The 17,691-nt window shown below is 54.6% G+C and overlaps 1 protein-coding gene across 2 annotated transcripts; it reads left to right on the top strand.

Annotated features, from left to right (window-relative positions):
• The first annotated feature begins 9,845 nt into the window (after positions 1-9,845).
• On the top strand, positions 9,846-17,691 carry LOC118976785 (serpin A3-8-like). Of its 2 annotated transcripts, none has more exons than XM_037031433.1 (5): positions 9,846-9,939; positions 11,763-12,416; positions 14,011-14,284; positions 15,988-16,135; positions 17,299-17,691. In XM_037031433.1, the coding sequence occupies exons 2-5, from the start codon at positions 11,780-11,782 to the stop codon at positions 17,497-17,499; spliced, it is 1,260 nt and encodes a 419-aa protein (XP_036887328.1). In that variant the 5' UTR covers positions 9,846-9,939; positions 11,763-11,779; the 3' UTR covers positions 17,500-17,691. The 2 variants fall into 2 exon arrangements, with proteins under 2 accessions (XP_036887328.1, XP_036887329.1); XM_037031434.1 differs by having other exon boundaries at positions 9,868-9,932; positions 11,761-12,416.

The following is a 17,691-nucleotide window of genomic DNA, read 5'->3' as shown; positions in this document are numbered from 1 at the left end:
CTGGGTGTCGTTGTCCTTAGGGAAGTGGCTCTGAGAATGGTGACATTGATAGCGACCATGTTCCAGGCTAGGTGCTAGGCACTTCCGCTGGACTGTGTTACTGCCCTTCACAAGATCTTCTAGGAAGCAGGTGCTATTATTCCCATTTTACAGATGGGGAAGGTGAAGCTTGCAGAGAGCAGGCGGCTTCCCCAGTCACACAGCTCCTGAGGGACAGAGGCAGGGTTTGACTCCGGACCCGCAGAGTTAGCTCTGTGCTGGGCTGCAGAGGGGACAGGACCAGGAAGCCAATGCCTGGGTTGGGCACCTTCTCCTTAGCTGCCTTACGGTCAGAGAGGCTCACTCCCTTTTACAAAACCCCACATGTTTTTCTCTCCAATGGGATCAGGTACTCTAAAGAGGCTTCAGTGAACGAATAAGCAAATGAGCCCTTCACTCAGTCTCAAACGGGCCCCTAACCAGCTGCCCCCAACTCTGAGCCCTGAAGGTCTGCCCACCCTGCCACCATGCATGGGTCCTGGGCCTGCTTTCCACGAGGTTGCTTGTACTACTCTGGGCCCAGAGTCTGGACTGTACCATGGAAGGGTGCCCCTTAGAACTAACAAGATTAGAACCCCAAGATTTGACCACTCCCAGAAGTACTAAGCACCTACTATGTGCCAGCCCGAGAGGACACTTGGCACCTGTGATCTACCTCATTAGTCCCCGAACCACCCTGCGGGGCTTATCACTTTCATCCACTTTATAGAAACAAACCTAAGTGCTTGCCCTGAGCCCCACAGCGTGACGATGACCGTCCCTGGCTCTGGGACCCGGCTGGCATGTGTTGACTGGTGGCAGAGCAGATGGCTACATCCTGACCCAGACAGTTGGTCTGCATCAGTGCTTCGAGCTCAGGACAGCGTTCAGGGGTTGGGTGTCCTAATGGGGTCAGACCCGCTCCTGTGCGCCTTCCCCTTGAGAAACGCCTCACCTGTTTGCCCAGCCGGTCCAAGGTCAGGGGGAGGCTCTGCCTGTGCAATGCCTCTAAGGCCAAGGTCCAGCACTGTCTAAACTTTCCTGGGCAAATGGTCAGCAAGCAGCTACCGTGTGCAGATTGGAATGGGCACTGGGTGCCGACTCGTGAGCCTCGACCGTGTGTCAGGCACTAAAGCACCCTACAGAGTGTCCCATGTCGCTCCATGGTCACCTGACCTTGGAGTGAACAAAACAGTATAGGCTCTCAGAGAGAGAGAGAGAGAGAGAGAGAGAGAAGGAATGAACTGCTGGGGGTCGTCAGAAGACTTTGTGGAAGGGGAGGCCCTGAGCAAGTCTTGAAGAATAAGTAGGACTTTGACAGACAGCCATTTGACAACAGGGATGGGACTTTAAGGCACAGGGAACAACGACTCAAGAGGAGTATGATGTTGAGTGACCTGCGGTGTGTATGACAAACCAGAGACCTCAGCCTGGACCAGTGTAGGGGAAGAGGGGATGGTGCTGGTAGTCCAGTGGCAGGGACCCTGATCACAGGGGTGGTGGTTTGTCTGTTCTCTCTCACCCTGATTTCAGGGTAGTTTGGCCATCATGCCACACCCTGAGCATTTCCTGGACCCCTTCTCCCTCACTGTCCCATCTGCACACCAGTAGGTATCCCCACTCAGCCCTCTAGGGGGCGCTCACACCCATCCATTCCTGCTCCAGCACCCAAGGGTCGATCCTCTGCTTGACCTCATCATCCCACCTGGTGAAAAGGTAATGGGGTCTCAGGGTGCCTGCACATAGAAGCATGACTGTCTCCCCAGGACCCTCTTTCTTAGCCACTAGTATTAATTTACTAAAGTTGTCATAACAAAATGCCCCAGGCTGGGTGGCTGAGCAACAGAAATGTGTTGCCTCATAGTCCTGGAAGTTGGAAGTCCACAGTCAAGCCTGTTGGCAGGGTTGGTTTCTTCTCAGGTCCTCTTGGCTTGCAGGTAGCCAACAGGTAAACACAGGATGACAAACTGAGGTGAAGCACGGCCTTAGCACTCTGGCCAGAGGTCCCCCAGACCCATCTGACCCCCAGACCTACCTCCAGGGCCCCCCCAACACTTCCCTCTATCACCTTCCATGCTGGGCGGTCACTGTCCCTCTGGGTCTGTGACTCTCACAGACCGTAAAATCTGCAAAGGCTCAGGTCATCCCTGCACTCCTGGTCCCCTGCTGCAGCCTTGACCCAAAGTGGGCTCTCAGCAAGTGTTGGATGAATGAATGGAAGGGCTGAGTGAGGGAAGACTCCAGAAGACCCCAGGCCCCTACATGCCCTCAGCCCACTGCCTGAGCCTCAGACCCTGGCATACACAGCCTGAGCCGCCCTGTGGGTGGGGTTGCTGATATTCCGGCCGTAGGAAACCAGGATGCGTGAGAAGCAGCCACTCCAATGTCCAGAAGCCAACGGTCCTCGCTGCAGAGAGGTGGGGAAGCCAGTCACAGGGACACCGGGGCAGGGCTGCTTGCTTGCAGGGGGAGTGGGAACAGGTCTGGGTGAGTGAGAGGGTCCAGTCCCAGAAAGGACCACGGAAGCCTCCTGGCCACGTATTTTGCAGCCTGGAGTAAAGACGATCCCTCTGTGATCACGTCCCACTGAAGCCTGGGACAGAAGGTGTGTAAAGGGTGCAGAAGCATCTCTGCTCCTGAATCAAGCCGAGGGGCCTGTGGACTCCGTAGGGACTGGACCGCTGGAGGGAGCGCGTGCAGGGCCCTGCGCCACTGGTGTCCCAGCTGCAGAGGTGGGTGGGGCCAGTCCATGTGGACCCTCCTAGACTGAGCAGGGGGGCAGAGAGGCGGGGAGAGGCTTCAAGCAAGGGAATGCCCTGCATGCCCTGAATGAGTACACATGCTCTGGAGCCTGAGTAGAAAGCAGACCAGCTGGGCAGTTTGGGGGGCGAGCTCAGGTGGCAGGTGGGAGGGGGAGAGACAGCTCGGTGGTCACGGCACCTGCAGCCAGGACTGGAGTGTGGGTAGTAGAGATGGAGAGTGCACAGTGGTTCCAGGATTTGGAAGAGGAGGGTCCCGTCCCACACTGAAAGGGGGGAGGAGGAGGAGAAGCCCTATTTCCTGGCTGAGCTGGGAGACAGGGACAGCCTTCACTGAGGTTCGGAGGAGTGTGGGGAAGCAGAGAACAGCAGGGGGTTTTGTTTAGGGCGGCGTGATCAGTGTGAGAAGCTGCCTAGCAGGCACTGGTGTCGAAATTCTGGTTACCACAAATCCGTGAAACACAGAAAGCCTCAGCAACACCCCAGGGAAGAAGAAAGAGGAGACAATGGGATACAGGACGTGGCAGTGGGCACAGAGGAAGTGGGGGTGCCTGGCCCTCCCTTCCACGGCACCCAGGGCAGCAAAGAGCTGGGCAGGCATTTCCATGCACCCAGGTCCCTGAAATCAGAAACCCGCCACTGTCCTCACGACTAATGATCAGTCCCTCCAGGCAGCACAGCAAGCCTGGGCTCTCTGGACCACGTGCCAGGATCTCTCTAAAGGCTGGCACGGAATAAGTAAGGCCTTGGGCTGGCATCCAGATGCCTCCACCCTCCCGCTGGGCTGCGCCTGTCGGAGGGGGCTGTGTCTCAGGGCCAGGCTGTGGACGGGTCAGCAGAGAGTGGCATAGTGTTTCCCGGAGAGGACAAGTGTGGGCTCGGAGCCAGCAGCCTGCCAGTGCAGAGTCCTGGCTGGGCGCTTCCCGCCTGCCATTTTGGGAACTCTCGTCATCTCTCTGTCCTCAGTTTCCCCGTGGGTAAAGTAGAATAACTGAACTGCTTCAGGGCGTATGGTAAGAACTCTCAGCATAAAGAATAGCACAACTATGATTATATCACCATCACAACCGGGCCTCTGTGTGGGTGGGGAAGAATTTGCTTAAAGGTAGGGAAGTCAGAAGGAACACCCATTTACTGAGGCATCAACTATGTGGACCATGCTGTTTGGTGAAATTGACCTTTATTTAATATAATACTCAAGTTTCTCTGATTACAGTCTTCTCCTGATCCTGAGAGCCAAGAGGGCAGGTGTTGTGGATTTGGATTAAGTTATGGCTAAGAAGTGACTCATTCCAACAGTTTGCAGCCTGGAACGCAGAGCAGTTCACTGTCTCCCAGTTTCTGAGAGGCTGGGCTGGGTGACTCTGGCTCAGGGTCTCTCATTCGCTTGTACACAAGCTACAGGCTAGGGCTGCGGGCCCTGAAGACCTGACAGGGGCTGAATTCCATGTCCAAGTTCACTCAGGTGGCTGTTGGCAAGAAGCCCTGGCTCCTTGGCTCCTCGGCCTATTCACAGGGCTGCTCAGACATGGCTTCTCGTGGAGTGTGTGTGTGTGTGTGTGTGTGAGAGAGAGAGAGAGAGAGAGAGAAAAGAACAGCTATGGTCAATTTATGACCCAATATCTCAGAAATAATTCCCCATGCCTTTCCATGCTCACTTCATCTGCAACAAGTCACTAAGTTGGTCCAACTCTTAGAGAGGGTCACTAAGCTCTATTTCTTGAAGTCAGGATTATCTAAAATTTTGTGGACTCGTCTTTAAAGTGATCAGAATATTGTAACTCAAGAATCCAGGAGAGGAACTCCTAGCAGAGTCTTAATAGGAAACAGGTGGACTGAATGAATGCCTAAATAAGTGGGTGCATGAGTCGGGTGTTCCTGCCCCACCTCACAGAAAGGAAAGTTGGAGGGCGTGTGCGGTTGGTGGGTGGGAAGCCAGGGGCGGGCTGCTCTTTGTGGGAGTCCTTGTGTACCAGGAACTCCTGGATGTTGCCTGTCATGTGGAAGGAAGGTGGTGTAGTAATAGTAACCGGAGATGGCCAGCTTGTAGTCGTCACTCCTCCTCGGAAGAATACAAGACGCGGCACACGGGAGGAATGAATGGCTAAGCAGCCCGCAGAACAGACTCGGGAATTTCCCCTGCTCCTGCCCGACGCTCCTGCAGGAGCCTCCAAACCACGTGGGGGCGCGCTGACAGGACTTTGCAAATGGGCCACAGGCCTGCAGCCAGCATCTACCCGAAGACCACAAACCAGGTCAGCACAAGCACAGCCAGTGGGTGGCCTGGGTAGCGGGTGACAACAGGCAGGGGACTCAGTAATTTTCCAACAGAGAGCCGAGTCAACCGGCCTGTGAGAGAGGAGACGGGACCTACTCCGGGATGCGGACTGTTGCCAATGTTTCGTTTCTTCCCCCTAAGAATTCTTTAAGGAGCTAGGATGGACAGCAGAGGCTCAGAGAGGTGAAGTTACTGGCCTGAAGTCACCCAGCTGATCCATGGTGGCAGAACCACAATGCAGACTGAGAGAGCGAGCCCCTACCACTACTCCCCCGGCTCCTGCTCTGGGAAGGAGCTCTGTCCCTCACAGCCTCATCTCTCCATGGAGATGGGACACCCTCCTACTTGGACTCCCCTGTCCGCCCCCACCTGGCTGAGCCCTAGAGATACGTGTGTGTCCATTTGGAAGCCCAGCCTGAGGACAGGTGATTCCTACGGTTTTGCTCAGCCCACCTGTGCCAGGCCAGCATCCAGGAGCCAGGAGCAGCAGCATGAGGCCTGGGAAAACAGTGAGCAATCATAAAGGTCAAGCTTGCCGAGTCCAAGTCAGTCCAGTTCTCATGGACTCCATGTATGTCTGGGGACAGTGAGAGTGACCGTCCCTGTCCAGTGACCATCCGTGAGCCCAGATCTGGACTGAATATGCAGGGTATGCCTTTTATCTCCCCGCCTTCGAGGCAGGGGCCCCGGCCGAGCTAGCACGGGCCCCGCAGGCTGGTCCCGCTTCCCACCTGGGCCCGTTTCTATGCCCTCGGACCCCCAGGTCTCCTGAGCCCTGGACACCACAGCTCTGACCCCACTGAAGCCAGGATGGACCCTTCAGCTCTCCGTGGGCTGCCTGCCTGGGTCCAGTGCAAGTCTGAGGGACAGAGCCGTTCACAGTCACAGATGGGAGGTAGTGACTACCAAGGACAGAGCCCCCATTCAGCTGGGAGGCCACCCCGCATGAAGGAGGCCACCTTCCCTACACAGCCCCACAGAACACCACCGCCTTAAACAGCAGTCACCCCAACCCCCGCCCAAGGATTATAGCCCCGGCACTGTCACTTCCTCTCCTGTGGTCAAGGATGCACATGCCTTCCTTTTTCTTCCATGTATGTATGTATGTATTTAAGAAAGAGCATGCAAGAATAGAGAGAGCCTGGATTTGGCATTGGGTTGATTATGCCCGATTTCCACCAGCTCTACTACTTAATAACGGAGGTGGGGGGTAGTCCCTGGGCAAACAGGAGATTTGGTGCTGGAGTCTTTCCTTTCCCCCCAGCCCAGGCCTCTACAGGAACACGTGGCCGGAAGCTCTGAGGGGAGCCTGCACTCAAAGAGTGAACATCCGCATGGTTGTGGACCCCACGTGTGTCTGACCACAATGGGCCCACCAGCCAAATCCAGCCCACAGCTTGTTTCTGTGGAAGTTGCAAGCTAGGAATAATTTATTTTTTACATTTAAAAGACGTCTGATAAGAAGAAGAGGAGGAAGGGGGAAGGGGAGGAGGAGGAAGGAGGAGGAGGACGTATGTGGGCTGTGAAATCTATAATGTTTACTATCGGTCCCTCTCCAGAAAACATTTGCAGACCCCTGGATTATAGTTCCCACCTCCTGTAAGGGCAATGGCCCAGGACTGCACAGACATGTCCCCTTGAAAGCAGAATTTTTACATGTTTCTTTCCCTAGGAGATTCCAAAGGCCTACATCGCTGGCCCATGAAATCACTCTGCATGTTTTTGTGTGATAAAAGCAGGAATCAATAAATAAGGGAGTGATATATGGAAAATACCTGGTAACCTAAAAAGTTCATGGGTTACAAGGACAAAAATACACACTCGTTCAAAATCTGCGGCCCCTTCTAATTCTGGATGGGAAGCTGGGCTCTGCCCTTGAGCGAGGCCCTCCAAGGGGTCTGGGAGGGCGGGGCTTGGAGCCGATTTCTGCAGAGGCCGAAAATGTCAAGCCAGGGAGCAAAAGCAGAGAAGAAATCCCAAGCTGGTGTAGAAAGAAAAATAATTTTCTCTCTTCCCTTCTGGGTTCTTGGCTGAGACTCTACCTCTGTAATCAAAGGCAGATGAATAAGGAAAAAAAACAAACAGAAATTTAATAACATGTATACCTCCTGCCTACATGGAAGACACCTAGGTAAACCAAGGAACTCCCCCAAATGGCCCAAGCCAGCACCTTAAATATTATCTTTAGCTAAAAGCAAAAGAAGATATTGGGGGAGGGAGGAGCCAGTTATGGGAAGTGACCAGGAAAAGCACCACAGTCAAGGTTACAGTTGTAACACAGATGTAAGTCCTAGCCTCCTCCACTGACAAGAATCTCTCGAGGATTCCTCATCTTCCTCTTCCTGGTACAGAGAAGGAGACACCTTTAAGTGGGAAGTTCTCTCATAAATGTAAACGTCCCTTACAAAAGGGTGATCAAAAAGACATATTTCGTGTGAGATATTCTGCTTCCCTTCACCTCGTCAGCCTGCAAGGGGCACACAAATCGCCTGGGGTGCTTATTAGGGTGCAGATTCTGAATTAGCAAGTCTGGGGTGGGTCCCAAGGGTTCGCCTTTTGAACAGGCTCTCTGCTGCTAGTCCACACTTGGAGTGTGGCAAGTATGTGAGCATGTCAAAGCTCTTTCTCATGGGTGCCGGCATATCTGCAGACATCACTATGATTCTACTTTCTTTTTTGTGGGGTTTAGAAATGTGGGGGGGGGGGCCCCTTGCTTCACAGGAAAGAATATTCTCAGAGAACTACTGACCACAAGACAGTCTCCAGTGATACTGTAGGCTCGGTGGCCAGTAAGAGAGATGACTGGGAAAGGACAACGCTAGAGGAGAAGCCAGTGGGTTCTGGAATAAGAGCATCTTACTTTAGTTTTGCTTCTCTTTTCCTGTTGTAGTTCCCTTATGCTCTCACCAGACCATAGAGAACACTGTACATGGCCATCCCTGTACGAACATTGCTTGCAGAACTGAAGGGCCTGTACTGGTGCCTGGGGCAAAGCAGACCGAGGAAGGCAGTAAGAGCCCAGAGAAGAGGCTGAGAGATGGCAAGAGGTATAGTGCTGTGGCCCTGGAGCACCAGTCTGGAGCTCCAGGGAACAGATGACCTAGGACATGTCAGCCCCCCATGAGCATCCTCAGAGGTATTTGGAGAAGGTAGAAAATTTGCTCCCTTCACACTAAGTCAGTTCAGTTTTAAAGAAAATGATGGCTCTCCTAGGGCTGAAGAATTTGGGAACACTCAGGTACATATTGGTGCAAGATCATTAGTCATGCCCAATGTCCATTTTTATCTTCTCTCTTGACCCCCTAATTTTAAGCTGGCTTGTGGCTATATACTATAGAATATTGGCGGCACTGCACAGCCTCCCTTGCAGCTAGATGTGCAATATGACTAAGCTCGGGCCAGTGGCACAAAAACCAGAAATAACATAGGTGACATATATTATAGATTGTTCCCTTCAAATAAAGGAATACACCCTTCCCTTCCCCTCTTGCCCTTCCTATTAGCTGGAGGTGGACACAGCAATTGGTTGTCTTGGACCTGGCAAAGCAAACGCCAGGAATGGCAGAACAACAAGATGAGAGGAGCCTGGGTTCCTCCCAATGTGGAGCCACCAGGTCAACCCACTGCCTCCATCAAGTCTTGTTTGGCCACTGTTTCTTTGGAATTCTGTGTAACTTAAAAATATGTATTCAATTCTGAAAATGGTTGGAGTCTAGACGGACATAAGTCACCATTTCAGGGAGGATGAGACCTAACTCATCTTGGTCATCTCAGTACTTTATAGTCAACAAATACTTATTAAGGGCTCTTAGGACTCAGCATTGCACAAAACCAACAGACAAAACTCTGGTCCTAACAGGGCTTACATTTAGTATTATTTCACTCGATCTTTATAACCGCCCTGTCAGAGAAACTCACCTGTGCTTCATAGAGGAGGGAATTAAGACTGAAGGATTTCCAGTAAATCTCCTGAGGTCACACAGTTGGAGATTGGTACCTTCAGAATCCAGTTTTCCCTCACGCCAAAGCCATTCCCTCCCCATAGCCCAGTGGTTTCCAAACTGCGCTCTGTGTACGGCCTCCTCAGAGGTTTGTCAGAGATGTCACAGATGGAGGGTCGTGACGATTAGGGACCAGGGGGAAGGTTTTCCCCACGAGCCCAGGGCAGGCCTAGGATTAGCTCAGACAGAGACCTGAGGAGACCTTGAGGTCAGGGATGAGGGACAACCAGCTTTTAGGGTGAGCCTGTAATGCAGGAAAGTCCCCAAAGACAGAGACAGATGGGGCTGAGGACTGGTGGCCCCCAAGACACATGGGCTCTCCATACGCATGGGGCCCTCAGACTTACATCTCTGGGAATTGGGGAGAGATGCCTCAGAATGCAAACTGAGCTATAAAAACAGTGCTATCTTTTTAAAATATATATCCCAGTTTCTGTACGGTGAGTCATCACACACACCTGCACACACACCAAAGAAAAATGATATGAGACCTTCAACAAAGCTTAGCTGGGACTTTCCCTGGGTTGTGATACTCTAGGAAGCAGTTTACAATGTCCTTCTTGTAGTTTTCTGGCTTTTTACATGTTCCTCAATGAATAGTTCACAAACAAGGAAAAAACTAACCAAGGAAGTGTTTGGTTTTGTTTTTAACAAAAACTTAGTTGTACCCAGAATGGATTGTTTGAGCAGATCTAGGAAGTGCCTGTTCCCAGAAATGCTCAGCTGGTAATTTCCAGTCCGCGAAGAGAGCGCTCAAGTTCCCTGCCAAGATTGCCCAAGCCAGGGGAGGAGCCCTTTGTGGGGATAAATACCAGGAGGATCCAGCACCTGGACAGGCAGCGGCTTTGACATTCTCTTACTACATCCAGCTCTCTGGAGGCAGGTAATTCCTGATGCTGCCCTACGGGGAGCAAAGGAATCCATTTTTCCAGGGTGGTTCTAGGTCTTGGCCTAGAGTCGTGGGTTGTGCGGAGGGAGGGAGCCAGGAGGAGGTGCGCCGGAGTGCGTGCGGGCAGCCGGTCCCAGTGCCCTCTGAGGACCGTCCTCTGTCTGCATCTTTTACACCAGGTGAATACCACCTGCAAACAGGTGGACATACCACAAAGGCATCTAGGGTCATTTCTGTGTCTGACACTTGAATTCTGCTCTGAGTCAGCCATGCACCTCATGGAGCTGCGTATCCACCCTCAGGACGGGGTCTCCCCTCTCCTGGTGCAGGGTGCTGCTCTCAGAGGGGATGCGGACCGAATTATTGCACTAGGTCCCTCTGGGCAGGGGCCACAGGGACTCAGTGGGGGCTTTTCCTGGGTTCCAGTTGCCCCCACCTCCGACCCTCCCGCCAGCCAACTAGACCAGCAGGCTTCTGTCCCGCTACCTAAAAGGCTGCTCAGAAACTGAGCCGGCCTGCCAACTTGCTCTAACAAACAAGCCTTCTTCCTCCAGAAATAATTTTGGGGGAGGAAAAAGGTTTAACTCTTTTCCTAAGAAATGAATGATTACATAACCCAGAGAGTAAACAGTTGAGGCAACTGAACTGCCTCTGCCCCAGGGCTTGTCCCAAGGGGATTCCACTGCCTCCTTGGTGATAATCAGCTCAGCTCTCTCTCCTCTCCCCTTCCCTCCCCTCCTCACCACCTGAGCGGCCCTTCTTCCTTCTGGACTCGGGGGCTGAGTGGGCTGAAGGTAAATAACCCTGCTTGCTTCAGTCCCCAGCTTTGAACCCACCTCTCCCTTGTCCTCAGTGGCTCCATTCCCTCTTCCCATGGAATCGTAGCTCTGGCCTGTGGTTTTTCCCAGTGAGCCTGGGGGAGGGGATAACATCCCTCGAGCGCCTCTCAGGAGCCAGGTCCCCTCATCTGTCTACCTCTCCTGAGCTTCGCAGCCTGTTGACTGACATGGGAATTAAGGCTCACAGAGATTCAGTCACTTGCTCATCACCACCCAGCCATCACAAGTGGCCAAAATAAAATCCTAGTGTGGGCTTCTCTGAGGCTGAAGCCCACATTGCTTTCTCCCCACCAGGATCTCTTTCCAGGCATTTGGTAGAAAAGGTAGAAAAAACTACCTGCTATCAACTAGGCAGAGGCTGAAAAGAACGTGCTTCCTTTTGGGGGCCTTGGCACTGACCTTTCTCAGGGCCACCATGCTGCAGTTTGGCTTTCCGAGCCCTCGCTAAAGGATCCCTCACTGCGGCCAGCCACCGCGAAGGGGGCACCTGCCCACAGCTTGTCATCGAAAGACCAGCACGGGGCTGTGGCCCAGGGCTCCTTCCTGGGCTTCTACCTGGGGGGTGGGCCAGAGACATACAGGAAGAGGAGGAGCCTGGCGTTCTCGTTCCCTGTGACTAGTATCCGCTCACCCAGCAGGAGCGGAGGATGTACCTCACACCCATAGCGCTTCCCCACTGGAATCCGGCAAACTGAGCTGCTCACCTCTGTTCTGCCACTTGCTTGCTGTGTGACCCTGGGCAGGCTCCTTCCCCCCTCTGTGCCCAATTCCTCCCCTGGAGGAAAATGGCAGTAGTTACAGTACTTGCCTCAAAAAGTGAGAGGGAGCACAGAGCGTGATTATGTGCTTTGGGTGCCTGGGAGGTCATGGCCACGAAGCTTGCAGGGGCATGGAGCGGGAAGCAGGCTGTGTAGGGTGATGGGAGGTGGTCAGGGTACCACCTGGCCCTCTGAGACTTAAAGGAACTTTGTTTTTCAGAGTCAGGGGCAAAAGAGATGTCATTCCTTCTGGCTCTGGGGCTGCTGGTGGCTGGACTCTGCCCCACAGTCCACGGCCTCCCAAGGGGCGTGCCAGACCGTATGAATGTGACCCAGGAGGGCCAACACAAGGAGACGCCCGTGGACCTCCTCAGATTTGCCTCCAGCAACACAGACTTTGCCTTCAGCCTCTACAGGCAGTTGGCTTTGAAGAACCCCGATAAGAATGTCGTCTTCTCCCCGATGAGCATCTCCATGGCCTTGGCCTTCCTGTCCCTGGGGGCCCGTGATACCACCCTGACAGAGATCCTCAGGGGCCTCAAGTTCAACCTCACAGAGACCTCTGAGACAGAGATCCACCAGGGCTTCCAGCACCTCCTGCATGCCCTCAGCCAAGCCAGCAACCTGCTGCAGCTGAGTGTGGGCAACGCCATGTTCGTCCGGGAGAACCTGCAGCTGCTGGACAAGTTCAGGGACGATGCCAAGACGCTGTACGCCTCTGAGGCTTTTTCCACCGACTTCTGGGACTCGGAATCTGCCAAGAAGCTCATCAATGACTACGTGGAGAAGAAGACCCAGGGGAAAATCGTGGATTTGATCCAGAGTCTTGACAGAAGTACAGTGATGGTCCTAGTGAACTACATCTTCTTTAGAGGTGGGTGCTGGCCTGCGGTTTGGAAGGAAAGAGACTTTGTTTCTGAGCTGTCGGGGCTGTTGTGGTCCAAGCTCAGTGGCCTGCGTTATTAGGGAAACTGCTGTTGAGGAGGGTGCCCTTGGCTTGTGTGTGTGTGACCGGGTGGCGGGGGGGGTGGAGAGGGAGCAGGGGTACCATGGCCCCATCTTCTCCTGGGGTTTTCCACATCAGCTGCTCATTCCAGGACATAACTTCGGGGGAGCCCATTAACACTTCATCTGAGCCAGAGTGGTACCTTTTATTCTGACTTAAACGTGTCCCTTCCAAATCACTCCCGGGTGGATTTAGGTGGCACAGGGGATCCCTGCGGGACTGGTGGCCACCTCCACAGGAAGATAACCTCTGAGGAGTCCGGCCATGCCTAGTTCTGTGGCTGTGCTGTTCCATAATCTTAAGGGTGGACGTGGTGTGGCCACCAGCTGGGAAGAGCCTTGGGGAGGGCACTATCCGAGGCAGGACCCCTCCCCCGTGGGCTGCGTGCCCAATCCCATAGAAGGGAAAGCAAGAAGCGCAAACCTCGTCCCAGAAGTTTCAAAGGGACGGAGTGTGAACAGAGAGATTCTGCCTCCTGGAGCCAGCAGTCCCCATGGGGACAAAAACTGGACAGGGACGCAGAGTGTGACCACTGAGCCAGAGGGCGGTGAGGTGCCTGACATGCCTGAGCTGTGGAGAGCCACCGAGAGAGCCCTGCGCCAGGAGCTCCTGGCCGAGGCCCGGGCAAGCTGTCTGGGGCCCGTTTTCATCGGCACGTGAGGACGTGGAACCGGGCTCCTCTGTAAAACTGAGCCGGGCTTGGCGTGTTGTGTTCGGTCTTTGAGTCTCCTGTACTTTTCCTCCCTGCCACCCTGCCCAACTCTGGGACTCTCTGCTCCAAATTCTCCTACCCAGGGACACGCCAGCCGGTCCAGCGTCTCCCTCCTTTCCTGTCTCTCACAAAGGGGACACGGGGACACGCAGGGGTGGAAAACAGAGGGGACCATAGGAGTGGCTACACATTTCCTAGGAAGCCCCAGATCTCTGATTTGGGGATAATCTCTTCAGGGAGCTCCACCCACCTGGGGGGTGGGGGGCAGACCTGGGCTCCTGTCTTCAGGGGAACTTGAACCCTCTGGGTTCCCATGGTGCTGATGCCTCAGCCTGTTTTGCAGGCCCCAGGCACACGCGCCATCTTGCAGTGCCAGTGACGAACACTTGGTTTGGCCTTGTAAGCGGTCAGGGGTTCCCATCTCTTCCCAGGCCCGGGCTGCCACTGCGGCGTCATCGTGCCCATCCCCGCTTCCCGTGGCCCAGGTTCTCGTCGGCCTTGCCTGTGCCCAGATCCCTGTGGGTTTCTCACTGAGCACGATTAACCAGGTCTTCGGTTCACGGCCCCCTTTTGGACCCTCACCCGTGCGGCTTCCCCACCTGTCCAGGTGTTTTTGCAAACCATCCCTAAGAGGAGCTGTGGCCTGGCTGTTGGGGTGCGGACTGTCCTCCCTGCCCAGGCGACCAGAGCAGCGGAGGCAGGGCAGCCCTTGCATTTGCTGAGTTCTCCCACTGCTCCCTCTGCCTCTAGCCCAGTGGATGACACCCTTTAACCCCTACAACACTGACGAGTCCAAGTTCTACCTGAGTGAGGGGAAGTCGGTGGAGGTGCCCATGATGAGTCTTAAGGACCTGAGCACGCCCTACTTCCGGGACGAGGAGCTCTCCTGCACGGTGGTGGAGCTGCGGTATGCCAGCAACGACAGCATGCTCCTCATCCTCCCGGACGAGGGCAAGATGAAGGAGGTGGAAGCCGCGCTGCTCCCTGAGACGCTGGCGAGGTGGAGAGGTTCGCTGCAGATGAGGTGCCTACCCTACCCCCGGGACCCAGGGCTATGGGCCGTCCCCACTCTTCCCCAGCTCCCTGTCCCCTCTCCACTCGGGCCTCGCTGAGGTCCAGGGTGGCCGTGCAGTGGTGGGACAGGCACTGTGCAGGATTGCCTCGCCCTTTGCTGCCTGTGTGACTTTGGGCCCGAACGGTTTTTCTTCTATAAGATGATAACATCGGGTGGGGCAGGGCCTGAGGCTTCCTCAGACTCAAACATACTCTCTCTAAGTCCCAGGGAGCCTGGACACAGCCCCCAACCCTCCCACGAGTTCTGTCCTTGTCTCAGCCTCCTGGGGGCCAAGGGGCCGGGCTGAAGTGTGATTGGTCAAGGGCAGGTGTGAGGCAGGCTCTGAGAGGCAGCTTTGCACTGGCTATTACAGTCATTCATTCATCCATTCAGCATTTGTTGAATGGTTAAGCAAGCAGCTACTGTGTGCCAAGCACTACTTTAGACCCTGAGGGTATATCAGCAAATAAAACACAAAATCCCATGGCCTCGTGGAACTGGACTTACAACTGGGGGGAGAGAGACATTAGATAAACATTAAATAATAAATAGGTAAATTATTTGGTGTGTCAAAGGGTAAGAAATGAGAAGAGAAAATAGTAGGTTTAAGGTAAAAGGGTTAAGAAAACTGGACTGGAAGGTAGTTTGCAATTTTAAATTTTAGGTAAAATTTGAGTATCAGCGCAACAGAGGTGAGGCACTCAGCCATGTGGATATGTTGGGGAAAAGCATTCCAGGCAGAGGGAACAGCCACTGCAAAGCCTCCAAGTAGGGAACAAGGCTCATATATTCAAGGATCAGAGAGACCCCAGTGGCTGGAGCAGAGTGAGTGACAGGAAGTGTTGGCAGGTCAGGTCCCTGCTCCCACAGGACTCAGAGTTTAATGGAGGACCCAGGGTCCTCGGATTTGGCAGCTGTAAGACAAGGTTCACCAGGACAAGAGTCTTAGAGAGGTAGAAACGGTGAGAGAGGGAAGCTCAGAGGCCGGAGTGTTCACCTCCGGTGCCGAGAACCCTCTGGTGGCTCTGCTCGGAAGCAGAAGCAGCCCCTGCTCTCAAGGAGCTCACTGGGGAGGCAAAACGGGGACCTTCAGTTACTTCAGGCTCTCCGAGGCCCTGTGAATGCAGTCCCAGGCCCTTCATGCCCTTCCTAGCCCCTGCCCGGCCCCTCACCTGTGCCCCCGTGTCATGGAGGATTCCCTTTTTCTTCCCCTGTAAGTTCATTCATCGGCCTCCTGCCCTCCTTTCACCCAGCTAGCTCTGTCTCCTCCTTCGGGACCCAGGCTTGCTGTCACCTCCTGCAGGAAGCCTTCCGGTGCCTGTGGATCCAGCTGCCCCAGCACGGTCACCCAGCACAACTGAGATCTCTGCTGGGTGACCGTGAGTCCCACTGCACTGCATGCTTGCAGGGGAGGGCCCCGGGGCCAGGTGCATGCCCCGCCCCAGCCCCGGCCCTGGCCCCGGCTCCGGCACACGGCCTGGCACTGCTGATACAAGAGGATAATAATGAATTAAGAAGAATAAGCACAGGGTCGAGAGAGGAAGGAAAGAAACACTTATTTCCAGCAAGAAGGGGGTGGTTGGAGAGAAACCAGGGAAGACCACACCATGAGGTGAGAGGCAGGTGGGCGCTGGGGCAGGCAGATGTTCGAATTCGTTTTCCCCATTTTCTAGATTGATAGACCTCTTCCTGCCAAGGTTTTCCGTCTCCAGCAACTACCACCTGGAAGACGTACTCCCCCAGCTGGGTGTGAGGCAAGTCTTCACCGCAGGGGCTGACCTGTCAGGGGTCACAGGGACCAAGAACCTGGTGGTCACTCAGGTGAGCCTTTACAATTTAGACAACTCGCCCTCTGTGTGGGAGCAGGATGGGAGGGCCAGACAGCATCTGGGGAGCCTTGACTTTGTATATGGAACTGCATTTCTCATTAGCCAGTCTCCCACCTGGGGCTCGGCGGGGCCCTGGAGAGCTGGGTTATAAAGGCACTGGGGGCGGGTCCCGGCAGCCCTGCAAAGTCAGGTGACAGAAGCTGGTCAGGGGAAGAACCCGTGGTGGATCCCATCCCGGACTCTGCCTTTTGCTGCCTCCGGGGCAAATAATTAAAGTCGTCTTCCCCTGGGTCTTTTTATCAGTAACACAGGGTGGTAGGTCTTGGCCCATGGGCAGTGCCCAGCAGAGTGGGTAAGAGGCCACAGGTATTTACCAGCAGAGTGGGTAAGAGGCCACAGGTATAGTTGCCCTATAGCCATTGTTGCTACAGGGCAACTGCAATGGAGACACACTGTGTAAAACGGGGAGACCAGACACCCCTGCACTGTGTGAGGGTGTGGGAACAAATGAGCAGGAAACACACACCTGCAGAATCAGAGCAGTCAGAAGAAGGGGAGGGGCCAGGCAGCCCTCCACTCTTCTCTGCCCCCGCCTTCCAAAGGGCGTGGCCGTGGAAGGACATGGGTGGGGTGGTGGGGAGCGGCGTGGCCCAAGGATGTGAAGCCACATCCTATGCAAAGTAGCCAAAGGCCCAAGGACATTTGAGCTGGGGCAGAAGAGGGGCAGAAAGCAGAGCCAGCCCCAGTCTCTGCCCTCCCCACGCAGTCTGGGTAGAGGGGCTGCCGGAAAGTTGCTTGTGGGGGGGAAATGCCTTATATCATCCTCGTCCCTCCCCGATAGAGAGTGGGTGTTTGGGAGCGGGCAGCACAGCCTCTGGGCTCAGACAGAGGGGAGCCCAGGTCAGGGTGCCCCTAGTCTTTACCCTGGGCATGTCACTCTTAGCCACAAACCTCAGTTTGCACACCTGCACAGTGGAACCGTGCAAAACTAGCTGGCAGGGTTGTTGGGACAGACACACTCAACAAGGTGACCAGCATGGTGACAGGTCAGAGGTAGGTGCTCGGTAAGTGTCAGTCCCCGCAGAGGCATGCAGGCAGGCTGCTTCTCTCCTGCTTCCCCTGCCGCTGGTGGGTAATGCCCTGCTGTCCTCACAGGTGGTTCACAAGACCCTGATCGACGTGGCCGAGAATGGCACGGAAGCAGCTGCTGCCACAGGAATTGGTTTTTCCCTCTTGTCCTTAAGATTCCCAGGAATCAGGGTGGAATTCAACAGGCCCTTCCTGTTAGCCATACTCTCTGAAGACACCCAGAGCATCCTCTTTTTCGGCAAAGTCGCCAACCCCAAGGAAGACTAGTGCTCCTCTCCAGGTGGAGGGGCATTCCTGCTGAGGGCGCCCGGGTCTCTGGGCGTAGCCTGGCCCTGCCTGCTCATTCTTGGGAAGGTGCCCGTGACTCTGCCTGGTGGCTTCTGCATGCAAAGGAAGTCTGTAGACTCTTCATCCGGGGACTCGGGGACTTTCCAGTGGCAATAAACCATCTTCCTTGGA

This window comes from Sturnira hondurensis, unplaced genomic scaffold (genome assembly GCF_014824575.4).
Source record: "Sturnira hondurensis isolate 20B ecotype Veracruz unplaced genomic scaffold, ASM1482457v3 Scaffold0021143, whole genome shotgun sequence".
Lineage (NCBI taxonomy): Eukaryota > Metazoa > Chordata > Mammalia > Chiroptera > Phyllostomidae > Sturnira > Sturnira hondurensis.
Note: the sequence above shows the minus strand (reverse complement) of the source record. Positions and strands in the feature narration are given on the sequence as shown.